The 22762-nt window shown below is 48.5% G+C and overlaps 4 protein-coding genes across 4 annotated transcripts; 3 read left to right on the top strand and 1 right to left on the bottom strand.

Annotated features, from left to right (window-relative positions):
• Positions 1-7670: 7670 nt before the first annotated feature.
• Positions 7671-12696, top strand: F4813DRAFT_202846 (uncharacterized protein). The gene is made up of 4 exons (XM_049239575.1): positions 7671-8153; positions 8250-8352; positions 8408-11059; positions 11114-12696. The coding sequence occupies exons 1-4, from the start codon at positions 7987-7989 to the stop codon at positions 12542-12544; spliced, it is 4353 nt and encodes a 1450-aa protein (XP_049096482.1). The 5' UTR covers positions 7671-7986; the 3' UTR covers positions 12545-12696.
• Positions 12697-13254: 558 nt separating this feature from the next.
• Positions 13255-14562, top strand: F4813DRAFT_202835 (uncharacterized protein). Its single transcript, XM_049239574.1, has 4 exons — positions 13255-13472; positions 13534-13842; positions 13902-14102; positions 14195-14562. The coding sequence occupies exons 2-4, from the start codon at positions 13564-13566 to the stop codon at positions 14540-14542; spliced, it is 828 nt and encodes a 275-aa protein (XP_049096481.1). The 5' UTR covers positions 13255-13472; positions 13534-13563; the 3' UTR covers positions 14543-14562.
• A 249-nt stretch (positions 14563-14811) lies between these two features.
• F4813DRAFT_202816 (uncharacterized protein) lies at positions 14812-16169 on the top strand. Its single transcript, XM_049239573.1, has 2 exons — positions 14812-15028; positions 15337-16169. Exons 1-2 carry the CDS (start codon positions 14922-14924, stop codon positions 16004-16006), a joined length of 777 nt encoding a protein of 258 aa, XP_049096480.1. The 5' UTR covers positions 14812-14921; the 3' UTR covers positions 16007-16169.
• F4813DRAFT_202807 (ARM repeat-containing protein) lies at positions 16169-22742 on the bottom strand. Its single transcript, XM_049239572.1, has 2 exons — positions 16864-22742; positions 16169-16805 (listed from the first exon to the last, which is right to left on the bottom strand). Exons 1-2 carry the CDS (start codon positions 22561-22563, stop codon positions 16332-16334), a joined length of 6174 nt encoding a protein of 2057 aa, XP_049096479.1. The 5' UTR covers positions 22564-22742; the 3' UTR covers positions 16169-16331.
• Between the last annotated feature and the right edge of the window lie 20 nt (positions 22743-22762).

Here is a 22762-nt window from a genome sequence, read left to right as displayed (position 1 = left end):
TGAAGCGAAGGGAGAAAAACAATAGAAGGAGTCCAACAAATTTACCCAGATACATACTTTTGCGCAACCCACAACGATGCCAGGCACCGGAGGAGCCAGACCACCATTACAACTAGACAAGGCCAAGCGGACAGGGCTCTTAGTTGTTAGCAGCATTTCCATTGGACCCGGTAAGCGAACGCACCTGTGGAGTAAGAATTCTAAAGACTAAAATAAGATGATCCGCTGTCAGGGCAAGGGATTCCCAGCTTCTACCACACTTAAACCTAGTTCTCATTTATTAAAGATGGAAGATCTCGAGGGCTCTAAAACCTATGTCCACGCCTTCGGGAATCTCTCGAGTCATCTAGTCTACCCTACCCGTCCGAGTCCTCTCTTTTATTTTCCTTGTTCTTGCCTACCGCAAATTCACCGCCATATTTTTCTTTGAAGCTTTCCGGCGGAGAACCTGGTACAGTGATGCCACCCAGCTGTAGATGTGTGTAAATACATACATATCTGTCACACGTACTGAGTGAGCCCTGTTGGTCGCGGGGTTGTCGTCCGACCCCTTCTTTACGGCGGGATCCGGAAGAAGTCTTCCCAGTTTTTGGTTCCTTTTCTGAGTTTTGACCAGGCGTCGATGCATCTTACTACTATGTACATAACATAATACCATGCTATGATACTCCGCCCACCCTTTTGAGATGCAGTGGCAGAGTGGACGCATAAGTCGTGGTATGTACAATTGCAAACACTCCCTTCCTTTTATTAGTGAAATGTATATATATAGGGTATAATACAGATTACCATGATGCTTCATGTTAGGCTCTCTTTGGAGAGATTTTCTAGTTTGTATAGGATACGTATGCTCTAAGATGGACGTGGTCTTGGTTCTTGATTCGTACCTACGTACGTAGGCTTGGCTAGGTAAAGACGCATACAGTATGAATTATCACCAAGATTTCAGTCATGTATCGTATGCAGTTTGGTACTTCATATGGAATTTCGGTACTTGTCAATATGCCCATTCGATTCTTCCGAAAGGCAGCCAATCAAAGTATCTAACTAGACTATCTAGCCCACTCTGGAAAATCAGGGGTCTTTTTGAGGCAAGGGGGTTGATTAGAGCAATCGCCTTGCCCAGTTGTCATGATGGCTGAAAAGGAACCTTATACATTAGATCGTTACAAGGGATAGCTAGGTACAAGGAACACGGGAGGTTTGTACATATCACGAAGGGGTATTCCTATGGCTGCTCTAATGGCTAACTCCTTACCTCTCCATACATACCTACCTAGGTAGCCATCTACTAAGCTAGTTGGTAGTGAGGCCTCATCAAACTTCGAAAATGATTCAATTGCTCTTCGCCCAGCTGGGACAAGATTACATTGACTTCGGTGGGATTTAACGTTTTTGGGTGTTTAAATCATGGACAGACTCTTCAACTTACACATGATGGTGGGCAGGTGGCGTGAATCCTAATTGGTTCTGCCGCGCTATGATGATTAACTCGCCATCGGCCAGATTCATAGCGTATGTACAATACCTTTTGAGACTTTTGCTACCTAATCCAGAGTCCAGACGTCGATGGCGTTTCGTTGATAGAATAGCCATCTACATCTAGCCCGTGGGGGAGGCCGTCCATCACACAAAACGCCCCGTCGTCCGAGAAATAATCCGCCTTAAGCATTGACTGGCGCTCGAACCTATATACTCATTTATAGATTCATCTGCTTCTTAGATTCATGCCGCTTGTCTTAATATAGATGAACTGCTAATTTGCGCAAGCTGGCTTATCTATAGGAAACTAGACTAAGATGCCATATAATAACTAGTGAGGATATCTGCATACACGTAGCTCCCGTTGATCTACTACATACATACATGCATGTACATCGTGTGCCTCGTTGACACGAACATTGCGGGTCCCCCGGTTTGTACCATGATAAGTAACCCCCAAGACTTCTAGCCAGGGAATCAAGAAGAACCAGGTACTTAGGCAGTACTTGGCTCGTTTGGATCCAGATACCCACGCACAACCTACCAACATCGTAGGGCAGTATCGCGAAAGAGCTAAGGATCCTTTGAGCATCCATTAGTATGTCGAGGAGATAGGGTGGATATGGGGATTCAAGTTGGTTCAGGCAACGTAATCATCTCGAGTTATTCTATGAATGAACGAATCACTTATACTTCGATAGAGAAGCGAATTTCTATTTAGTTTGTATCAAGTAATAAGCCTTAGCTTGGGATTGAGAGGTAACGAACAGGCCTAGTAACAGCCATACCTTGTAGTCTGCGTGTTGTACGCATATAAGTGCCTATCATAGGACATATTTAACTGCTCCGAGGGTAGCTGTTAGCCAGCAGATACAAGTGGCGGGGTTTAATAGGAACGACCGTTACATTGCCGCCAATCGAATCTTTTCAAGTTAGAAATGAAATATCATTCGTTCATCTAACGATGACGACGAATTTTCTATTCGTTTCATTAGGTCTCGAGATCTTAAAACGTATGTTTATTTTATTTTATTTTATTCCGAGCAGTTAGATAACGCCAAAGGTTTGTCTACACGCGCATCGTAGACCTAATAAGGGCGGACTCTAGCATCAAAATTGGAAATACTGGCACGGATGTGGATATGTGTTGGATGCTATAGGTTCTCGGCACTTCGTAGAGAGTGGAAACCACTATGTGGCGCATTTTTGATCTGATTCCGGTTTGGTGAAGGAGGGCAATCTGACACTGACTGAAACAAACAGGGACACCAAGCTAGCTGAGCTGAGTCTATTTTCAACCCAAGTGCCTCATGAACCAGGAGGTTTAGCAATATTATTATATTTCAACCTGAAATAGAAATAGTTCCTGGGAGGGAATTGGGAAGATGGCTACGGCGGGTCATCTTTTCTTCTTCAGTTTTGCCATGGTTAACTCGGTTAACTATCTTCTTTTACCTTAACTATACGATTCTACTTTTGTATAATCAGAACATGATGGAGGATATCAGGCAATTGTCCCTCTCGATAGGTAATAGTGGTATGAACTATTCCTTCCCGGTACCGAAGGCTGGGGGCGCGTGGTACTGAGCGTGGTACCCTATCGCATGTGGAAGTATATACTTAACTGCATGGGGGTGCTTCCTCTTGTAGTAATCGTGGAGGGGAAGACGAGGTCCAAATACGCACGAATAAGCCGGTTTGTCGATAGATGATGCATAACTTCTTCATTCCATATGTGGGTATACCTAACCAGCTGTTCCCGCCTGTCCTAATTTACAGATTTGGTTTATAGATTGTGAATCTTGTCGATCATCTCGCCTGCTTCTACTAAAGCTAGCCGTGGTCAATCTTCAGCGCTGGAGGGGCGTCGAGTAAGATCGCCCGAGCGGGGACAGGCAGGTTAGCCAGCCTTATGAGATACCTAGATGTTGGTGATTGACCACGAGTAGAGGGAAATGTGAGGCTGACTCGACTCATTACGTACGTGCCTACTATAGTTACGCCGTGCTTATGATACAAAACTTGTGAGAGTCTAGGTACATATATGTCATAAGGTGCTTCGCACTACATGGCTCGCGTTGCTCGTGTCATATGTCTACCTACTCACCGATGCCTTGTGGCATCAGACTTCCCCGTAACTTATAAGCCTTCACCGTAAAGCGACTCGATCATCTCCTGGAAATATCCAAGTAGGTTACCGAATGATTACTTGCCTGCATTCTGATTGATCGACAGAGTTTAGTGTGGGGGTTTACCGACACGTACAGGAGCTGGGTCGGCGTAAGAAGCACGTCTTGTCTGGCATAAGCACGTATCGTGTCTTCGCAGGGCTGCCTCAATGTTTAGATTAAATATAAGCCCCGACTATTCAAGTCCTATCTACGCTGGTGTCAGTATTCGCGCTGGTGATTATGTATACCTGGAAGATAAAACAGAACCCAAAGAGCGCCGCGTTTTATTACAAGTTCGTTTTATGACATTGGCCGAGATGTTGGCGTGTCACAATACGGGGTCATGCTACCGCTAAATAATTTCATTATCACGAGGTTTACATGTATTCGTCATACCCACCTTCGCATGGCTAGTAGCTTAGTAGAGTCGCCGACTGTTTGCTACGCTAGACGCAGCCAGGCAGTTATCGATCTCTAATAAATGTCGACTGTCCGTTTCGACTGACGGCGAGGACGCTGCCAACTTATGGCATACCGTCCGTTTCTCGGGGGCGTTTTCTCGAGGCGTTTTCTCGAGGCATACAAATTGTGATATATCAATGGTCAGGCAGGCAGGATGAACGATCCCCAATCAAGACTTGGAGGATGCGGATAGCAATTAAAGAGTCATCCGGCCAGGTTTATGGGCACTCAGAATTCTTGGAATTATCCGAATAAGTAGCGACAAGAGTGTTTCGAGGGGCTATGGTAGTCCCCTTCATAAAAGATATCAATGGGAGCATGGCAAAGTAAGCAATACAGATCAAGAATTTGTATACATAGCATTGCACTAAGATATCCTGGTATGAGGGGGCGATATTGGACTCGAGGTCCCTGGTCGAGATGAATCTCACCTAGGTTAGTGGATTCTGAGGATCCTTGAAGTGCTATCGGTTGCAGAATCAGCAGCCATAATATGCTTCTTCAACATCCAGATGAGTTATCTCGCGCTGTAGACTAACCTAGGTACTTACTTATGTTGCATACAGACCGTCGTGTGCATACGCCCTCATGCTAGCTGACGTGTGGCTTTATCCATGTTGGTAAGATAAGACGGTCTACGCAAAGCGGGTGAGAGGAAACGAGAGCTGCCTGAATAATTTTTTAGGGAAAAGAAAACTAGAATTGTTGGCCAACCTTAACTCACCAAGGTCCCATCTTACCCATTTTAACCATCTTAATATGAAGATTTGGACCTCGTGAGAACCCTTCACTAATAAGAAATCAAGAAAGAAAACACCCAAGTCCAGTGCAATTAACTAGGTTACATAATAGGTACTATTTGCAAGGTCTCATACCGGTATGCGATTTGTATGCTATGACTAAAAAGGTTAAACGACATAAGAAAGCGGTTTAGATTGAGGCGGCTATCCCAGCCGCCCAGTATAAGTGGCCTACTATTTCAGTAGGGTTTAATGACAGCTATGTAAAACAGCCCCAACCCAGCAAAGATGCCTAAGTTTTTTTTTTTTTCTTTAGTTGATTTTTTCTTTCTTGTTGAACGTGAAGAGCTCCGTCTTATGTACCTAGGTAACCTAGGTAAGTAGCTATGATTTACACCCCTGTTCGAAAAAAGCCCGCCCAATTTCGTCAGATTGATGAAGGGTATACCTAAGCTCCCTCGACTGCGAACAACTCGCACATACATACGAATATTACGAATATTACGAATATTGGCGATCGCGATGATAAGCATTCGTCTTGCATGCAGGTAAAGGGAATAGGTGCGTACTCGGTGCTTGGTTCATGAGAAGTTTGCAACATCCCACTAGGTATTAGTTGGTTTTGGATGTCTACCCTCACATACATAGGTACTAACCTACCTACACACACATATTGATGGTTATAATACTTGTAGGTACATAAATGTAAGTACATGTAGCTTTTTTGTCAATTTACATATGTTGATGTAGGCAGGGCCCTTGACTCTTCGTGCATCCGTGTACCCGTACTAGTTTAACCTTACATGTACGCATACATAATGCAGTACCCAGGTACACCTGAGCGCTACTGTGCCTAGAGCTACCGTACCTATAGATAACGTACCTAGGTACTTGGGCTATAAAACGGTTTTTATGATACATGTACCTACTTTAATGTAGGTACGTGCGCGACTTGCAGATATTTGGACCCAATTGAACGACTTTGGAGAGCAGCCAGAAGCGAAACACAGCCAACCCCAAATAAGTATTCTTCTTCCTCTCTTCTATTTCGGTGACCGCCTCACTACATAACTTACCTAGTTATCCTTACATACCTAACATACCTAAGTGATAAGTGGCATTATTCAAGCCAGCTCAGCAAAGACCCGATACTTGCTCTTTTTCTCCTTTGCTGCTTAGGATTTGTTTGGGTCTGTTTAGATTCATTCTACCATTTCGACTGCCAAGTTTTTCGCGACGTTGCGAATCAACCAGCAATCGCCGTTCCGAAAGCTTGGCCCCGTTAGAAAACCTCCCGTTCACTCTCAACTCCCGTAGATCCCGTCTTCTTTGCCCGTTAAAGAATTCTACGCGAGACAGGCAATAATCCTATCTGGTAAGTCTATCTTCTTTTTCATCAACCTACTAAACCTGCGAACCTATATGGCCCTGCATGCCCTTTACCTACATGGTACCTTCTCGGTAGTTGGCCTATTAGGCCATACCGGCAATATCTTTCCATATTGCCTTACATGTATGAATCGACTGTGGGCGTAGCGTACACATATATACTTACACACACATACCTACACATATATACATACACCTCACATACATACGCACACAGCAACAACAAGAACAAGTTCTATGCCTATCTGCATCATCGTACCTAACCTAAGCTTGGGCGAGGGCGAGAGGGCGATGGAAGAAAAAAAAAAAGAAAAAGCCTGGTTAGGCCCCTTGGTACCTTACTTTCAGTATCAGCACCAATGTCGCAGTGCGATAAGTGTCATGTACAAAGTGTACATACAATGCAGGTATCCCTCAGGATGGATGAGCTTGCTGTCGCTACCATCAGAAGGTACATCCACGTCCTGCAGGTTTGAAGTATACATATGTACTGATGAATCCGCTGCTGAAGGAGGGCTGGGGCGTCCACCGCCCAGCAGAAACTGTCCAATCATATCTTGTTTTATCGCACCGTACCCCACAGTACGGTTCAAGTATCTGCAAGTGTACTGTACTTGAATGCATCTCAGTCGCAGTTAGTCAGTGGGAGATCCCCAAGCACCCCCACTTTTACCAATATTTCAATTCACACTATTGGTGATCGATCATTCACCACTCGCACGCGGCAACCTTGGCCTGGATGAAGTGCCCCAGCACCTACTGCCTACTACTGTTCTGCTTGTACTCTAACAACGTTCCTATTCCCTCCCACTGCCGCCTTTCTTCTTTCCTACTACCATCACCACATCCATAACCTCATTCCGACCCTTTTATTACTTCTCTACCGTTTCCCTACTCTTCGGACGGATCTCACGTTTGGTATTTCCCTCCCATTTCCTGCTATCTTTGTCTCCTGACCCGCCCATTCCTTTCGATAGCTATATTTGGTCCCGTATTTGCGCTATTGGTATCGACTTTGATACATGGTTTATTCGTACTAACATTCTTCCTCGAAGTCGTCTCCCATACCTCGTTTCGGTCCACGTTCCCGATCCATCGCCGCTCGGATAGTCTACCTATGTTTGACCATCCAACTCTATCTAGTACTAAAATCATTACCTTCAATTACTTTCATCTTATACCTTCGCAGGCGCGAAATCTGTACCTGGTTACCGCGCACCCTCTTCGCAAGGACATTCGCGAAACTATACACGATTTAGTACCGAAGCTATACCGTTAATGTTCGCCCAACGAACCGCGTTTGCGTCCAAGAGCTTCTGAGTCACAGTTTCAGCATTCTCTTAAAGGTGAACCTTGGACCGGATCGACCGACACGGCCACGAACGTGTAGACTCGCTTCGATACCAGGATTATTGTACGGAAATGAAGTGCTTGTAATCGGGAACCTTGATCTCAACAACAAATACGCCTCGACTGAGATTTGCGAGTGTGTCTGGTTTTCGTGACATGAGAACCTGCCTCATACAACTTTCTTTTCAGATATCCTGACGGTTCTGATCGCCCAGTCTAATTGCGCGTACTTGTGCCAACGTGTACTGGATAGGACCTAGGAAGGTATTTTTTGCAAGCAAAGTTCTTGCTAGATATCTTGTCTAGATTGACTTCAATTCTCTAAGAGGAATCTATCTTGACCCTACCGGCCGTGTACGACTTTGACCGAGCCCAAACTGTATCCCGCGGCCATGGCCGCCAATATGCCACAAATGGGTGGCGGCGGTGTACGGCAGCGACCGCCCCACCAGCAGTTGTCGCATCTCGTTTATACGCAGATTATGGGACAAGGCATTCAGACTGGTGGCTGGCAAGATCAAGTACAGGTCAACCTACGGGTTAGTAACGCGATGAATTTGTAAGTATTGCTACTGCCAACCGTAATTCCTATCTATTCGTCATTATAATTATGAAAATATCGGTCTGTCGATGTGCTAATCAGTACATAATCTAGGATCTCTAACTCGTTTCTTGCCATGCCTACTCTTGATTCGCAGCAGCTCGTAAGCCATGGCTTGGCCTTTGAACGAGATGCCTTTCTGAACTCGCCAGATAAGGTGGGTTTCTTTGCGCCTCAATCTGGTTGTGAAGTAGAACTAATGTTTTGTCTAGGGGACTTACGATCAGAAGATTGGTGGTCGTGTTCAAGAGCTCTTCAAACGGCGGCAAGCACATGAGCAGAGCCTCCAAAGCACCCTGAATGCCCAGGCCGCTGCTCAAGCCCATGCTCAAGCCCATGCTCAAGCCCATGCTCAAGCCCAGACGCAGCAGATGCTAATAAACCAGAACATGATGCCCAGGGGTATGGGACAACCACCACAGCAGGGCTTCCAGCATCTCCAGCAACAGATGCAACCATCGCCGATTCCCCAGCAGCCTCATCAACCGGGAATGGGTATGGGGGGCCAGGGTGGCCTCCCCATGAATCCAAATCAGCCGCAGATGCAGATGGGTGTAGCACAGATGCGTTCTCAGCTACCGATGAATGCCACCTTGGCAAGTCTACCGCCTCAAGATAGGACGAAAATTATGCAATTGGCTCTGGCGAAATTGAACCAAACTTCGGAACAACAGCGGAATGCGCTGCGTAGTATGTTACAACAGCGACTCACCCCCCAGCAGATGGCGCAGTTGCAGGCAGATAATCAGGACCCACTTCTATTCCATTTACAGACTCAGATGTTACAGGCGTTTAAGGGACAGGGAGGTGGTAATGGTGGCAATCAAGCCGCATTACAGATGCAAGCCCAGCAGCGACAGATGAACCAGTCTGGGCAACAGTTGGTCGGGGTTCCCAATAGCGAGTTTGGTCCATTTTCGAACGTCGAGAGCATCATGAACCAGCAGAAGGCAGGACTACTCGCTCAGGAAGCAGGACAGATGGTGGTGCCTGCAAGTAATGGACCCGGCCGGAATGCCACACCTCAACCTATGGGCGGAATGCAAGGCCCTAATCCTGGTAACCATCCTGGACCTAACCAGTCCGGTATCCCTAATCAAATGCCACAACAGTTCAACCTGCCACAAGCTCAACAGTTAAAGATGGACCAAAGGGCAGCCCAGTCGCAGGCGCAGATTAGAGCGCAGGCGCAGGCTAAACAAATGCAGGGCCAGCCCGGTGGATTAAACGGTGGCGCCATCTCTCAAAGCCCTGGCATGAACACTCTGAACACACCAGTTCGCCGGACTCCAGTCATGGGCCAGCCGGAAGGGCAGCAGCAAATGGGTCAACCCAACGGGCCTTTCGGGCAAGGACTAGACCCGCGTTTCAATCAAGGAAATCAGCGGCCGCAGATGGGTGGAAACCCAATGAACAATCAGCACATTCTCAACAGCGTCCTTGCCCAGATGGCACCCGACCAGCGTAATACATTTATGAGCTTGCCACCGGAGAAGAGAAATGAGATGTTAATGAAATGGTCTGCTAATCCAGCTGCGAGGGCGGGCATGGGCCAGGCACCTGGACGCAGTCAGCCTCAGCCAGGCCAGTTCGGACAGGGCAACCCTATGGCTCAATTTAACCCAGGAAATAATATGGGCCAAACACCCAATCCTGGCATGCCGATGAATCCTCAGAACCAAATGCTGCTTCAACAGCAGATGAACAGGATGAGGAACATGCAGCCCCAAGGTCGACCTCAAATGCCCCAGGACGTCAATAATTATATGGATGGAATGGATGTACCAGGAAGAATACTGGACCAGCTGAAAACAAACCAGCCAGTACCACAGGAGATCAAGAAGTGGACTCACCTCAAGCAGTGGCTTGCCCAGAAGAATGCCAGTCCCCATGTCATGCAGCAGCTATTGGGTTTCCAGACTGCACAGTTCCAGAGCATGATGAAGCAAAGGGCGGCAAATAATCAGATGGCCCAACCTAATATGCCGCAGCAGGGACCGCAAATCCCAAATGCGCAAATGCCTATGCAGCCAGGTGTTAACATGGGCCCATTTGCGGGTATTACGATTAGTCCCGCCGACTTTCAACAGGCTAAAAATCACGAGAGGTTCAAGGGCTGGCCAGATGAGAAGATCAAGACGGCTCTCATGCAAATGAAGCTAACTCAAATGAGAGCTAAAGCAAACGGACAGGCACCCAATGCACAAATGCAGACACCCCAGACCTCTCAACCACCTAACAACAACCTTGCCATATCAGCCCCGCCGCCAAATCCTTCAAGCACCCTCCAGCAAAGACCGCAAAATGCGGGACCTGATGCTAATTCTACAGGCCCTGCGGCGCCTGTAAGGAATAGGCAACTTCAAAACAATCGTCCGCCGCCTTCGACCTCGACCGCCCCTCAGAAGAATAGTCTAAAGCGTGCGAGCACGGATGATGTAGTCGAAGTGCCGAACCCGTCGGGCACTCCAGTCCAGCGTCCAGCGTCCCAACAGGCTCAGGCCACCGGGCCTCTACCACAATTCCATCTTCCACCGGCTCAACTTGCCGCTCTTCCGCCTGAGCAGAGGAATAAGTACGAAGCCATGATGAAATCTCGACAGGCGGCGGCGGCTGGAGGTGTTGGTGTACAGCAGCCGCAAATATCTGAGGCAATGCAGCATCTGAGATCTATTAATAAAGAGGAGCAAATGAATGCGGCCAGAGAGCCGTACCAGGAAATCCCAATGAACCCGGAACAATATCAAGATATGGCTCAGAAGATCCAGTATATGGTCAGCGAAATGGGCAAGTTCAGCAAAGCATTAGCAATGTGGTACACTCTAACACGAGACGATAACCGCGCTAGAATGTTCTTCAGAATGGTGAGTTTGAGCAATGAAACGTCTTATAAAGTTGGATAACTAATGTGATTTTAGCGATTTCGCCTGGGTAAACAATTCGCAGATGGCGAGATGACAACTCTCAAGAAGGCATTCTCCTTGAAACCGAATGAGCTGGATAGCGTACGAGCGATGATGGAGGGCATGGGTAGGGACGTGACCAACCAGTATCCGCAAGTTATGAAGAGAAATGCTACCCAACAGCAACATGCCCCAGAACCAGGACCTCAGCAGGGGGGTAGCGAAAACACCGCAACACCACCGATGGGAGCGCCGACGCCGTTAAACGCTGCTAACCTCGAGAAGCAAAATGCATTGAACAAAATACACCAAAGAACCACCAGCAAGAATGGACAACCACCGGCTGCGCCAACTACCTCTCAACCTCCGTTCCCCTTTGGCGCCCAGTCACCCAACGGTCAGCCTACATATATTGGGAAACCTGCTGTTACCCAAGCTGATCTCCAACTACCCGCTCGCAAGAGACCCAAAACCAATGGCCAGCCAGGTCTTAGTTCGGGCGGCGTGAGCGCGAGTCCATCTCCCCAAGTTCAAAAGGCATCGTCCCCAGAATTACTCAAGCGACAGACGCCGGCAGAACACACAACGCCAAAATTAGCATACCAGTGTCCCGAGCTAAGCTGCGAGGCACACAGTACCGGCTTTGCTACCGAAGAGGCTCGACGAAACCATATCGAGGAGGAGCACGTGAAGCCCTCGCAGAACCCGTTCAAGTTCGTGACCGAGAGCCTTGCTACCAGGCTCGGATTAGATCCGGACGGCCACCCGAAGGCGCCACCGAACGCCTCGACAACGGCCCCTCCGATGGCACTCGATCCCTCGAAACAGGGTCAAACGCCGGCGAGCCGAGCCGATGCGACGCCAATGTCTCGCGAACCCTCGATGAAGAGGCAAGGTAGTGCCGCGGGCGCCAAACCCACGGACCTAGTTAAAGCGATGGCTGGAAAGACTAGCACACCAAAGGCCGACGTCGGAACTCAGAGTGGAGATGGTACTATAGCGCCTGCGAAGACGTCTGGCGCAGATGGAGCCTGGCCGATGACAACTATAGACCCACAAGATCTGCTCCAGAACCTTGGGGGTATCGAAAGTGGCGGCGGAGGTGCTATTTTCGACATGAACGTGTACCGGGCAATAACACCAAACGACACACCAGAGTCGAGCAAAGACAGCGCAGGTTCAGAACCGAACAGCGACGTTTCGGAAGGTGTGTCGCTTAATCTGCAGTTGAACATGGGGCCCGACCCGAACATGGGGTTCGACAAATGGCAGCCATTCGGAATCGGGCAGAATGACTTGGACTCTGCCGACATGAACATGAGCGGTATGGACCTGGGTATTACGGATGAAAATACGATGCCGCTGTTTTCGTGGGATGACGTGAACCCCGACTTTGTGAAGGAGTTTACACTAGACGAGAGTTTCTACTCCCTCGAGACGACATGAAGGAGCGGTGGACTAGAGTTCTTTAATAGTTTTTTTTTTTTTTTTTTTTTTTTTTTTTACCCCCACAATGAATAATGAGGCATTGGTAAAGACTGGCAAGTCTATACGAGTTCGGCCAGGTAAGGAAGGGCTTGGCCGGGGCGTTCGGGGAGGGTTTATTGTATGTTCCCGGTTTATTTCTGGTATATTTGCGGGGTCGGGGTCCAAGGAGGCCCAGCGGGATAGGACAGGGGAAAAGTCTCTTTGACAGGTTGGCGAGTGGGATTAGTTCGAGCACTTTATTGTTCTTAAGAAGAACGGCTACTATATAGAGCTGGACAGCGTCACGATACCCAAATGAAAAGACCGGTGAATAACTATGATGTTTTTTATCTTAAAGTACCTAGTCTTGATGAGTTTGAAAGCGTCAATGTTTGCTAGTGGCAGTACGAAGGGCCTTACACGTGGTGATACGATATAGATTGTAGGGGATGTGCGGGATGTAGGAATGGTGGGGTAAAATGTACCTAGAGAGATGCAGATACGGTACATGATAGGTATCAATGATGGTACCTGACGGGTAGCAAGGATCCCTTGATGGCTTAGAGTTGCATCAACCTTAAATTATGCACAGCGATCGTCCAGGCCGAAAAGGGTAATAAGTCAATAAAACACATACATAAGAGAGCATAATTTAAGTCATTTCGCATTGAGGGGACTGCGACGCGGGTCGAAGCGCGCGCGCGAATGTATGAGATACGAGACCCTCATTACATTTATATCATATCAACTACCTGATCCCAACGGCCAAAATTACGAGATTTAACAATTCGTGCCAACTTCGTGACAACTTCGTGACAACTTCGCGTCTATAGTTGATTTTTATTATCCTTTTCAATCTTCAATCTAGCAAAGATTCAACTTTTTTTTTGTTAGTTAATATTTAACGGTATTTACTATCACACTTTTACTATTACGAATTACAGAATACCAGCTTCCCACCATCGCAGCTTCAAATACCTGTCAAACTTATACACAAGATGGATTCCTCGCCGAGCAAGAGACGCGTCTTAGGTTCTATCGATGCTAATGCTAGAAGCCCAGTTTCTGCTTCGAAGCTCCAAGAATACAAATTAAAAGCACTCTCACCCACCCCGAGCATAATGAACAATGCCATTAAGAGGCCTCTCGACCACCAAGAAGCCGTGAGCCAGCACCAGCAGCATCCACCTACACCACCAACCAAGAAGCAACGCCTCTCTGTTGGAGAAGAGGAGATTGAACGTATGCCTATAGATGAGGAACACTGTCCTGAAAGGGTATGCATATCGTATATCGTCTTACATTGAACAACGCAGCTAATCTGGTGGTGGGTTAGGACTCTCCTCGAGAAGAAACTGAACGACAGCAATCTAAATCGCTAGAACAAGAAGAGTCGCTTTTAGACAACTCTACCATGGACATAACCGGGGAAACCACAGTAACAGAGCCAGATATAGAAGTTGTTGCTCCAGCCCCACCAACCCCGCCGGCGCCGACTCGAAGACGATCAACTATGACGCGGGAGGAAGCTCGACAGGTAAGTTCCGAATTGGAAATCGAGAACGTTACGGGAAAGAAGAAGAGAGAGCAGTTAACTAACACTATATATATATATATATATATATACAGAAAGCAGAGATGTTGCGACTAAGACTCGGCCTGGCTAGTTACAAGGTTCGCACCGGACAGACAGACGTGTCGCTAGAGCAGCTCGAAGCCAAGTCGTTATTGAAATCTCGACGGCCCGAGAAGCCCTCTTTATCCCCGCTGTCACGAACTACGCACACGGGAGAGGAACATGACAAAGACGGTGAAGACGGTGGGGATGAAGTACCATCTTCGGGGCGAAAGGCGTTGCCGACCGCGCGGCCTCTTAGTCGGGGGAGTAGTTTTGACAAGGGCTGTCTAGGAACGGAGAGGGGACAATTACCTGGATTGCCGATACCGTGGCCGGGTTCGCGAAGAGCATCGCGATAGGGGTTGAGTAGAGAGAGGGGGGGGTTATGGGGTTTAGAGGGTTTAGAGGGTTTAAGGGGATTGTGCTGGCAACGACAATTCCTGAGACGGGAGTCAGGCGAGTTAAGGGGTATTTTACGCGTCTGCGTTTAGGAGGTATCATGATGAAATACTTTTAAAGGCTCTCTACTTTTCAATCTAGTCTAGACGTTAGCTAATCGAAAAGCGTCGGTGGGCTTAAATGTCATATTTAAGCCAAACAGGGCAGAGTCTTAGGCTTACAATATATGGGCTCTCTCTTTATAGCGGATAACTAATCTTTTATTAGCGACCGCATATCGCATATGCTTGGGTATGAAAAGGTGGATGGAAATATATTAGCGACTTTGCACAGGGGGAAATGCAAAAAAATAATAAGAGCAAGGCTAATGTTGATTCAACTGGCAGCAACCGGCAGTGTATCTCGGTATCTCGTGAGGCTCTCATGAGCACCTTCCTGATATTAGAGTTAGTTGCATGCATTTCTTACTTCCTGAGGCATCTACATCGTTCTCTACTCGAGGAAGGGACCAACGACGTCAAGATAGGAAATACTAGTGTCGTTCATACCGCCTACCGCCTACCGCCTACCGCCTACCTCCTTCCAATAATTACTCTCATCCCGTTTCACACTCGCCTTCTTCTTTCCCTTTCCCTTCTACTTTCTCTTTACCTTGCAACTCCACTCTTGACTTTTGACTCTCACTTACTGCTTCACTCCTTCACTCCTTCACCAAGCTGCTAAACTACTACTTACTTACTTACTTACTTACTAGTAGCCGTTCCGCCATGCCACCACCGTCCCAAACCATGCAAATGCAATTACCCCTACGCCTCAAGCCTAGACTTGGACCAAAACCTAGCTCTCACAAACCCCCTATCAAGCCCAGACCTAAGCAGCTCACCATGTGCTCAACAGTCCACTTCACCTACCGCTGTGGCTGCACCCACACCACCACCTTCGAGTGCCCAGACACCGCATCATCTTTCTCTAGCCTAGCCACTAGCTCCCATTCCCACTCCCGTCGGAACCGTCCCCGTCGACGTCGTCGGTGCTGCGGCCCCAAGAGCACACCTACGATCACGCCGCTGGACGAAGACTGCTACGACTGCGCGCAGAAGCGGGAGAAGACGGGGGGACGAACTGCTTCTTTAGGGGATAGCGATGTTTCTTCTTTCTCTCTGTCGACGGACGCAGACGCAGATACGGACACGGAATTAGATACAGACACATCAATGGCGGCGTCGACATCGACATCCAGGACCACATCCATATCGTCAGCCCCATCAACACGCGCCTCGTCACCTCTCGACATGTCTGTTCTCAAAGAGCGCGATCCCAATCTACCGTCTAAATGCCCGCTCATCTCGATTCTAGACCTGGACTTGGACCTGCGCATGCAGTTGATAGACCTGGATCTGCCCGAGCTGCTGGGTGGCTTTTGAGCTCTAACCCGGGGTTGTTTGTATGGAGAATGTGGGTTTAAAGGAATAGGGAGAAGTTATATGAGAAGAAAAGGGGGAAAGGGGTGTGAGAGAAAAGAAGCATGGCTGGTTTGTTAATTGTTGCTCTTATCTGACGGGTATGAGTGAGCCCTTGCTTGCTATAGGGGCTATATACTCGTTTTATTGAGGTGGACTATGTAGCATATAATTCGTTAGCTCTATAATACCTAACTTACTACATGCCTCGTGAAGCACTACAGCAGATGTGCCTTTTTATCGTGTTTTCCTTCTAAACGTGCAACTCATCTCTGCTTCTCCCAATCCTTTAACCTCCAAAGTTCATCTTCAATGCAATGGTCGGCTGGCCCTGAGTACTCGAGCTCTTCGCCGGCCCACCGCTCTGCCGACCCGACCGAATCACTTCTTCCATAAATGCCTTCTGCCCCTCGTTCATCGCCGCCACCACGCCCCTGAACCCCGCCTGGTCCGCCGACGCTAATTCTAACAGTCTTGCGCTCGTCTCGTGGTACACGTCTGTGCCCTCGCTAGCCGCACGGGAAAGCAGAGTCGGCACGACGATGGACATGGCGATCTGCGCGTGTCCGCTGCCCAGGGTAGCTACGTATTGCGTTAGAGACTGCGCTACGAGCTTGCGCGCGTCTTCTGGGTCCTCTGGTTCTGTGTCGACTACGAAGGCGACTAATCGGGGGAGGATATAGCGGGCAATGGACTGGTCGGCAGGTGAAGGGGATGGCTGTAGCAGGAGAGATCGGATGCAATTTGCTGCGATCTTAGCCGTCTACAAGATAGTTAGTGATATCCATGAGGAGACTACGTGGAATTCTAGGGGGTCTTACCATGCGGTCTGTTAGACAATCCACCATTTCGTTGAGATATTTCGCCACGAGACGGTCGTTGGCCGCAAGACGATTGCTCCCTCCTGTAAAGAGTATTGTAATAGCGAGTAGGCAGTTCTTGACACACTGTAGAGAAGTAGGCGTCTCGCGCTTCTGCGCATGCAAATAAATAGATAAGTACCGGCGTAGACAACCTTCTACTTGCACGTCGGTAGCAGACTTCGCCTCCGCTGAACCGTGAGAATTAGACATGGTCGCCATGAACCTTTTAAATATAGGAAGAGCTTGTGGGACGATTATCTCTTGACAGGAGGGTGTCGCTAGTATAGTGGCGAAGATGTGGATTATACAAGCATGCAAGTCCGTCTTGATGATTGCTGGGAACACTTCTGCTGCATCTACCATGGCATTTAACCCGGTCCGTACAAGAAGGACGGCCTCCTCTGTCAGATGATGGCGCACTGGCTGATTCGTCTCGGTCAAATTAGGCAATAGCCCGGATAGCACTAGAACGATGATCCTAGTGAGCTCGAATAGCTGCTCAATGTCTTCGCTTAAGTCGCCGTCATCTTGCTGCTCTTGTTTCCTTGCTGAAGGATGAGCAACACAAAGGGCGCGCGCGATTTCGACTATAACTCCCTGAACATCAAGGCCCTCCATCAGTACGAGGCGATCCAATAAATCCATCGTCTCGGAAAAGATTGCCTCTCGATAGATAGCATGGCCCGAAACACTCGGATGTAGGATCTTCTTAAGAGCCTGCAGTATCTCGAGGGTCTGTTCCTGTGTAGCCAAGGAATCGACTTGGTTCGACTTGGTTGCAAGCGCTTCAAAGGCGATGCCAAATAGGACGAAGAAGAAAGCGACCGGTTCGTCACGATAATTGATATCAGCACTCTTAGATTGCCCATTAGTACCTGACGCGTCAGCTTCCTTCCCATCTAGAGCATCGAAAACGAATTCACTGTCTTGCTCAATGAGGCTCGCAATAGCGTCGACGAGTTTTAACCACGATTCCTGGTAAAATTTGAGAAGCGTCTCGCGGTTGAGGGCCGCATAAATGGTATCGAGACTACCCGACATAGACGGGGGACCCAACGTCATCGAAATGTCTGGTTCAAACCTCAACCGAGCAAACTCCCGCAACGAGGCCAGCCACAGCGGCGTCAGCGTGCCGATGTGAGGTTTTAATACATTGAGTAAATACTTCTGTTCCGAGCTGGCTACCTGAAGCTCCGCCCATGCCGAATAAACCGACATCTTAACCATTACCTGGGCGTTAGAGCTGAGACCCTTGAGGTCACCGATCCCGGCGTTCTCTGTTTCCGTAGAGAAGTTCTCAAGAGCGGTAACAAGTGTCTTCAAGATACGACCCATGCGATCGACATCCGTCACGATACCCGTGGAGATGAACGCGGCGCACACATTAACAGCCTCCGCAGCCAATTCAGGAGACGAATCTGCAGCGAAAGCAGGCGTCAACGCCGAGCTGATTTGTGCCTGGTATTGTTCGAGCAGCATTGCTTCCTCGAAGTCAGGGTCCGGTGTTTTGCCAAACATTCTCAAGACGGCACCGATTATCTTCAGCCCCCATATCCTTAGCTCTAACACACTAGACGTCGAAGCCGAGAAGGCCATACGGATAACGTCGGCGATTCTAGCCTGGAGGGCAGACTGTGCAGGTGACTCGCCATTTGTAGCAACGTCTTTCCCAATCATCGTGAATATTTCGTTGAGACAACTCATTGCGAACGTCCTAACTTGCCAGCGCAAAGGTTCCATTTCGGAATTTGAAGGTGAGTCTTTATCATCCTTAGCGACGCCGCCGGCTGCAGCGAAGCCAGCAACTTCTTCGTCCTGTAGATCGATAGTGGCAGTCGGTTTTCGGTTGGCGTCGTGTGTCTCCTCGGTAGCTTTTGGTCGGGTCATCTTGAGAACATTCTGGCAACGGAGGAGCCAAGCACCGGTTTCTGTTAACGAAGTTTGGCGTAGCCAGTTTCGGATAACATTCCGAATTCCGTCGTGGCTAGGTGATACATCTAGCACGAGCCATAGTTGGTCCTCAAAGCCTGGATTGGCTGCTTCCAGAACATCGAGGGAATTCCTCTTCATCAGGTTGTATAGACCGTCTACCGCAACGTCGCGGAGGATGGAAAACTCGGAGTTGAGATACTTTTGTAATGTTTTGACGTAATCGCTGAATACCATGTGCCCAGGAGCGTATAGGGACAGATGCTCCAAGCACGCCAAGCTTTCGCGCTGTACGAGAACATCCTCCTCGCTTTGCAGTTGGTCGACAAGGATGAGAATTAACTCGCGTGATTTGGTAGAATCTTGCAAATCCGGTCCCACGACGTTGATCAGAGAGTCCACGCAACGCGTGATGGCTGCCGTAGTCGATAGCTCCATCTCCAAGCTCATAGAGATAGGAGAAGATACTTCGGAATGGTGAGTTTCCGAAAGGTAAAGTTGAGAGACCATCCCGAGTGATCCAGAGATGTACGGCGAAAAGCCAAGACCCGTAGCGTCGGCGGCATCAGCTAGAGCCTCGAGGGCCCAGTAGTGCACTGTTGGATGCGGATCATTACACAGAGACATCAAGATACCAGTGATTGTCTTGAGATGGTACCCAGCGCCCATGCCACCTACCTTCGACTGGATAGCACCCAAAGCCATAGCGCACCCTGCTCGAGCGCTAGGTTCTCGATTGCCCACAATAGTGTCGACTAAATGCTTAATCTCGTGGTTTGTAAACGCATTGCCACACGCGTTACAGAGACGGGCAATAGCACCATAACCTAGGTTGCGTATGTACTGGTCCGGATCAACTACGAAACTCCTAGTCATTTCTTGTACAAGCTTTTCTACTGCTATGTTGGTAAGATTGCCGGCTGGCGACTGAGTCTCCTTCACGGCAACCTTTAGAGTGAGGAACAGAGCACTGGCAACGTTCACAGTAATGGCTGCTTTACGGCCGAGGTCGCGCTGTAAAGAACCAGCCGAAGTGAAGGTGGCAATCTGTTCGAGAACGCTCTCCTGTACCTTGGCTGGTGTAAGGGGAAAGACGAACGCAAATAGCTGAATTGCCATGTTAACTACCTCGGTAGCAGGGGGTGCTGGGAGATCCGTGGATGAGTCTTGCTCGCCGACGTAGAGCACAGCGGCATCATGCTCCAGCGATGAGCAGATTGGAGACAGAAGCAGGTCGTCAATAATTCCATCTGGATTAGGCTCGTCTGTCTCTGGCTTATCATCTGAATCATCCTTCTCTCCAGGGAGCCTCTTGACTTTGAAACCGCGAACTAGGTCGTTGACGCCGTAGCCGGAATTGTCACCAACATCCCAGATAGTCTCAAAAGTCCCCGCAGCGTTGGCAATGGATGCACTTAGGGTATTAGCTGCGTAATTCTCGGGGTCGGCAAATAGGGATATTGCTAGGGTAAGGAGGTTGGATTGTAAAAGCGACTCGCTTCCTCCAGCTGGGCTTTGGTTCACCAGCATAGTATAGCACTGTAAAACTCGTCGCTGGACCATCATGTCAAGGTCATGCAGCTGCAAAGCAGGAGTCAACCTTTGAGAAATATCATCAGTGGTTTTCTTCGAGGGTAGCATCTTAAGAAACACGCTGGTATTTTGAAGCATCGTAGCGATGCGTTTCGATACATCAACAGTTAACAAGCGGCTGTTGAACTGAAGGAACGAGAGAATAGAACCCAATGCGCATTCTTTGACATGAGTTAAGTACGAAACTTCTAAGATGTTACGATGAGCAAAATTATCCTTTGCCAACGGCTTTGGCAGTGCATTTTTCCAGAGAACAAGTAACTGTGAGAGATGAATCTTGACGAAATTAGGTCCCAGCGACATAAGTCCCCCGAGGAGGATCCAGGCAACCTGGACCTGCGTGCTCGAGACACGAAGCTCGGACTGACCACTGGACTTAAGCAGGTTGGTAGCCATGGAGTAGACTCGGTTGTTGATATCAAGGGAGCCGTGTAATGGGCGAGATGGACTGGCACTCAGGGTTGCAGCCAATCCATGAGCGAATCCAACACATCTTCTCGGTGAGTTTCGCGCACCTCCGAGTAGGGACAACTCCCTGGTAAGACTGTTCATACAAACAGACAAGCAAGGTAGGAGTTGCTGTGGACACGCAAGAACGAACGTTTTCATGCAGAATGAAGCAGACACCTGAACACTATAACTGGGATGCTGAAGTATTTGCAATAGTCCATCTCGGCAGGGATCTGCGAAATTATTCGCTGCCGACCCAAGCGACTTGATAAGTGACGCCACTGCACCAAGAGCTGCAATCAGGGTATGCTTTGTCGGCTCAGGTCGCTCCTTGAGCGTTTGGGGATAGTTCTTAAAAACATCGTTGATGAGCACTTTAGCCACAGCCGTCTGGCCTGATTCTCCAAGTATCTTGCGGCCTATTACAACCTGAAGGATTGTATCGACAATTCGACGCGAGATGAGGAGTCTATATCGATTGTTGACTATGTTCTGATGGCCTAATAAGTCGATAGTTAAGCTCTCCAATATTCTCAAATAATTCTTTTCGACAAAATTCTCTCCTAATCGTTTAAAAACCCTCCCATAACAAATGCCAATGGCTGCCCTGGCTCTGTTGGTGGTAGATAATCTAACGTACTGAGTCGTAAGAGTCTTAGAAATGTCGCTTAGCGACAAAACAAGAACCTGGCTTTTTTTGCCGGGCGCTGGGCTACCTGGTCGTGACGGAATATCATCATCTTCCTCCAGCCCAATGCCCGGCTGGGTAGAGGCCCTTTTACTAGCTTTGGACTTGGACTTCTTGATTTTCTGTATCCCCGCTAGTGCGGACTCGGAATGGCTTTTCACCATAGCTTCGGCCAAACAGTCCGCAGCGGCGTGCCTTACATGCGAGGAATTGGAATCAATGGTCTTAAAGAGGGTCGACTTCAGATTCTCGAAATCGCTCGAGTTTTCAAAGTAAGAAGTATATCTGGCCAACGACTTCAGACAACGGCAAGCGGACACGACAGTTAGAGAACCCTTGTCGCCAGAGGCGGCATTCCGTGCTTGCTTCCAAATATCCCTGGTTATGCTCTCATCTAAGCTCGATCGCACCATGCCTACAATCTTGTTCAAGGATACAAGCACGGCAGCGCGCAACCCAGCATGACTCTGTGACGATTTGAGCAGCTTGACGAGGGCGCTACAGGCTAATGGGTGCAGGCCGATGGCGCTGTCACCGGCAGATGCGTACACATCGCCCAAGCAACTGATAGCAGCATGTCTGGTTCGAACTTCATTTTCGGTCTTGGATTTCCCGGTGGATATTATAGAGACTAGCTCGTTTATAGTATCGAAAAGTAATTTCCTATCCCCATTCCCGAGGAAGTAGGCAAGTATCTTGCCAAGATTGACCCTTATTACTCGGCTAGGGGAGGGCGTGGACAGGTTGATTATCTGGAAGACCTCTTTCTTGAGGTAGAACTGCTGGGCAGTACAATCATCGTTCGACAAGCTATGGACATGTTTGCTTAACGAGGAGACGAAGTTCAGTAGGAAGAGATCCTGCTGCTCGGCGGGAAGCGATTGGAGTTTCTGAAGGTCGAGTTCCGGATTGGAAGTGGTAGTGAAGGAGGCGCGCGCAGGCGCTGCGGCTTGAGAGGCGCCGTTAGACTCTCGAGGGGGGGAACTTGGCGCTGACATGGAAAATCATGAATGTTCTGTTGAAGCGCATAAAAAGAGGATAGTTTCGACTGCGGTGAATAAATAAAGACTAAACCGGAAGAGTCGCGATTAAAACATGTGCTATCGAAATGTGAAGGCACGTGGGAGTGGAAGGCAGTATTCCATGTATGTAGGTAGGTATGTACTGTGTATTAGAGCGTACCTGAATGGTTTGTAT

The sequence above is a fragment of the Daldinia decipiens genome, assembly GCF_022478715.1.
Source record: "Daldinia decipiens strain CBS 113046 unplaced genomic scaffold F4813scaffold_36, whole genome shotgun sequence".
NCBI lineage: Eukaryota > Fungi > Ascomycota > Sordariomycetes > Xylariales > Hypoxylaceae > Daldinia > Daldinia decipiens.
This window is presented reverse-complemented; position numbering and strand designations above follow the sequence as displayed.

Coding starts and splice junctions, on each gene's coding strand:
- F4813DRAFT_202846 (XM_049239575.1), top strand. CDS start 7,987: ATGGCCGCCAATATGCCACAAATGGGTGGCGGCGGTGTACGGCAGCGA. Junction 8,154..8,249: donor GTTAGTAACGCGATGAATTT/GTAAGTATTGCT, acceptor TACATAATCTAG/GATCTCTAACTCGTTTCTTG. Junction 11,060..11,113: donor CTAGAATGTTCTTCAGAATG/GTGAGTTTGAGC, acceptor ATGTGATTTTAG/CGATTTCGCCTGGGTAAACA.
- F4813DRAFT_202835 (XM_049239574.1), top strand. CDS start 13,564: ATGGATTCCTCGCCGAGCAAGAGACGCGTCTTAGGTTCTATCGATGCT. Junction 13,843..13,901: donor AGGAACACTGTCCTGAAAGG/GTATGCATATCG, acceptor GTGGTGGGTTAG/GACTCTCCTCGAGAAGAAAC. Junction 14,103..14,194: donor CGCGGGAGGAAGCTCGACAG/GTAAGTTCCGAA, acceptor ATATATATACAG/AAAGCAGAGATGTTGCGACT.
- F4813DRAFT_202816 (XM_049239573.1), top strand. CDS start 14,922: ATGCAAAAAAATAATAAGAGCAAGGCTAATGTTGATTCAACTGGCAGC. Junction 15,029..15,336: donor AGCACCTTCCTGATATTAGA/GTTAGTTGCATG, acceptor CTTACTTACTAG/TAGCCGTTCCGCCATGCCAC.
- F4813DRAFT_202807 (XM_049239572.1), bottom strand. CDS start 22,563: ATGTCAGCGCCAAGTTCCCCCCCTCGAGAGTCTAACGGCGCCTCTCAA. Junction 16,806..16,863: donor ATTGTCTAACAGACCGCATG/GTAAGACCCCCT, acceptor ACTATCTTGTAG/ACGGCTAAGATCGCAGCAAA.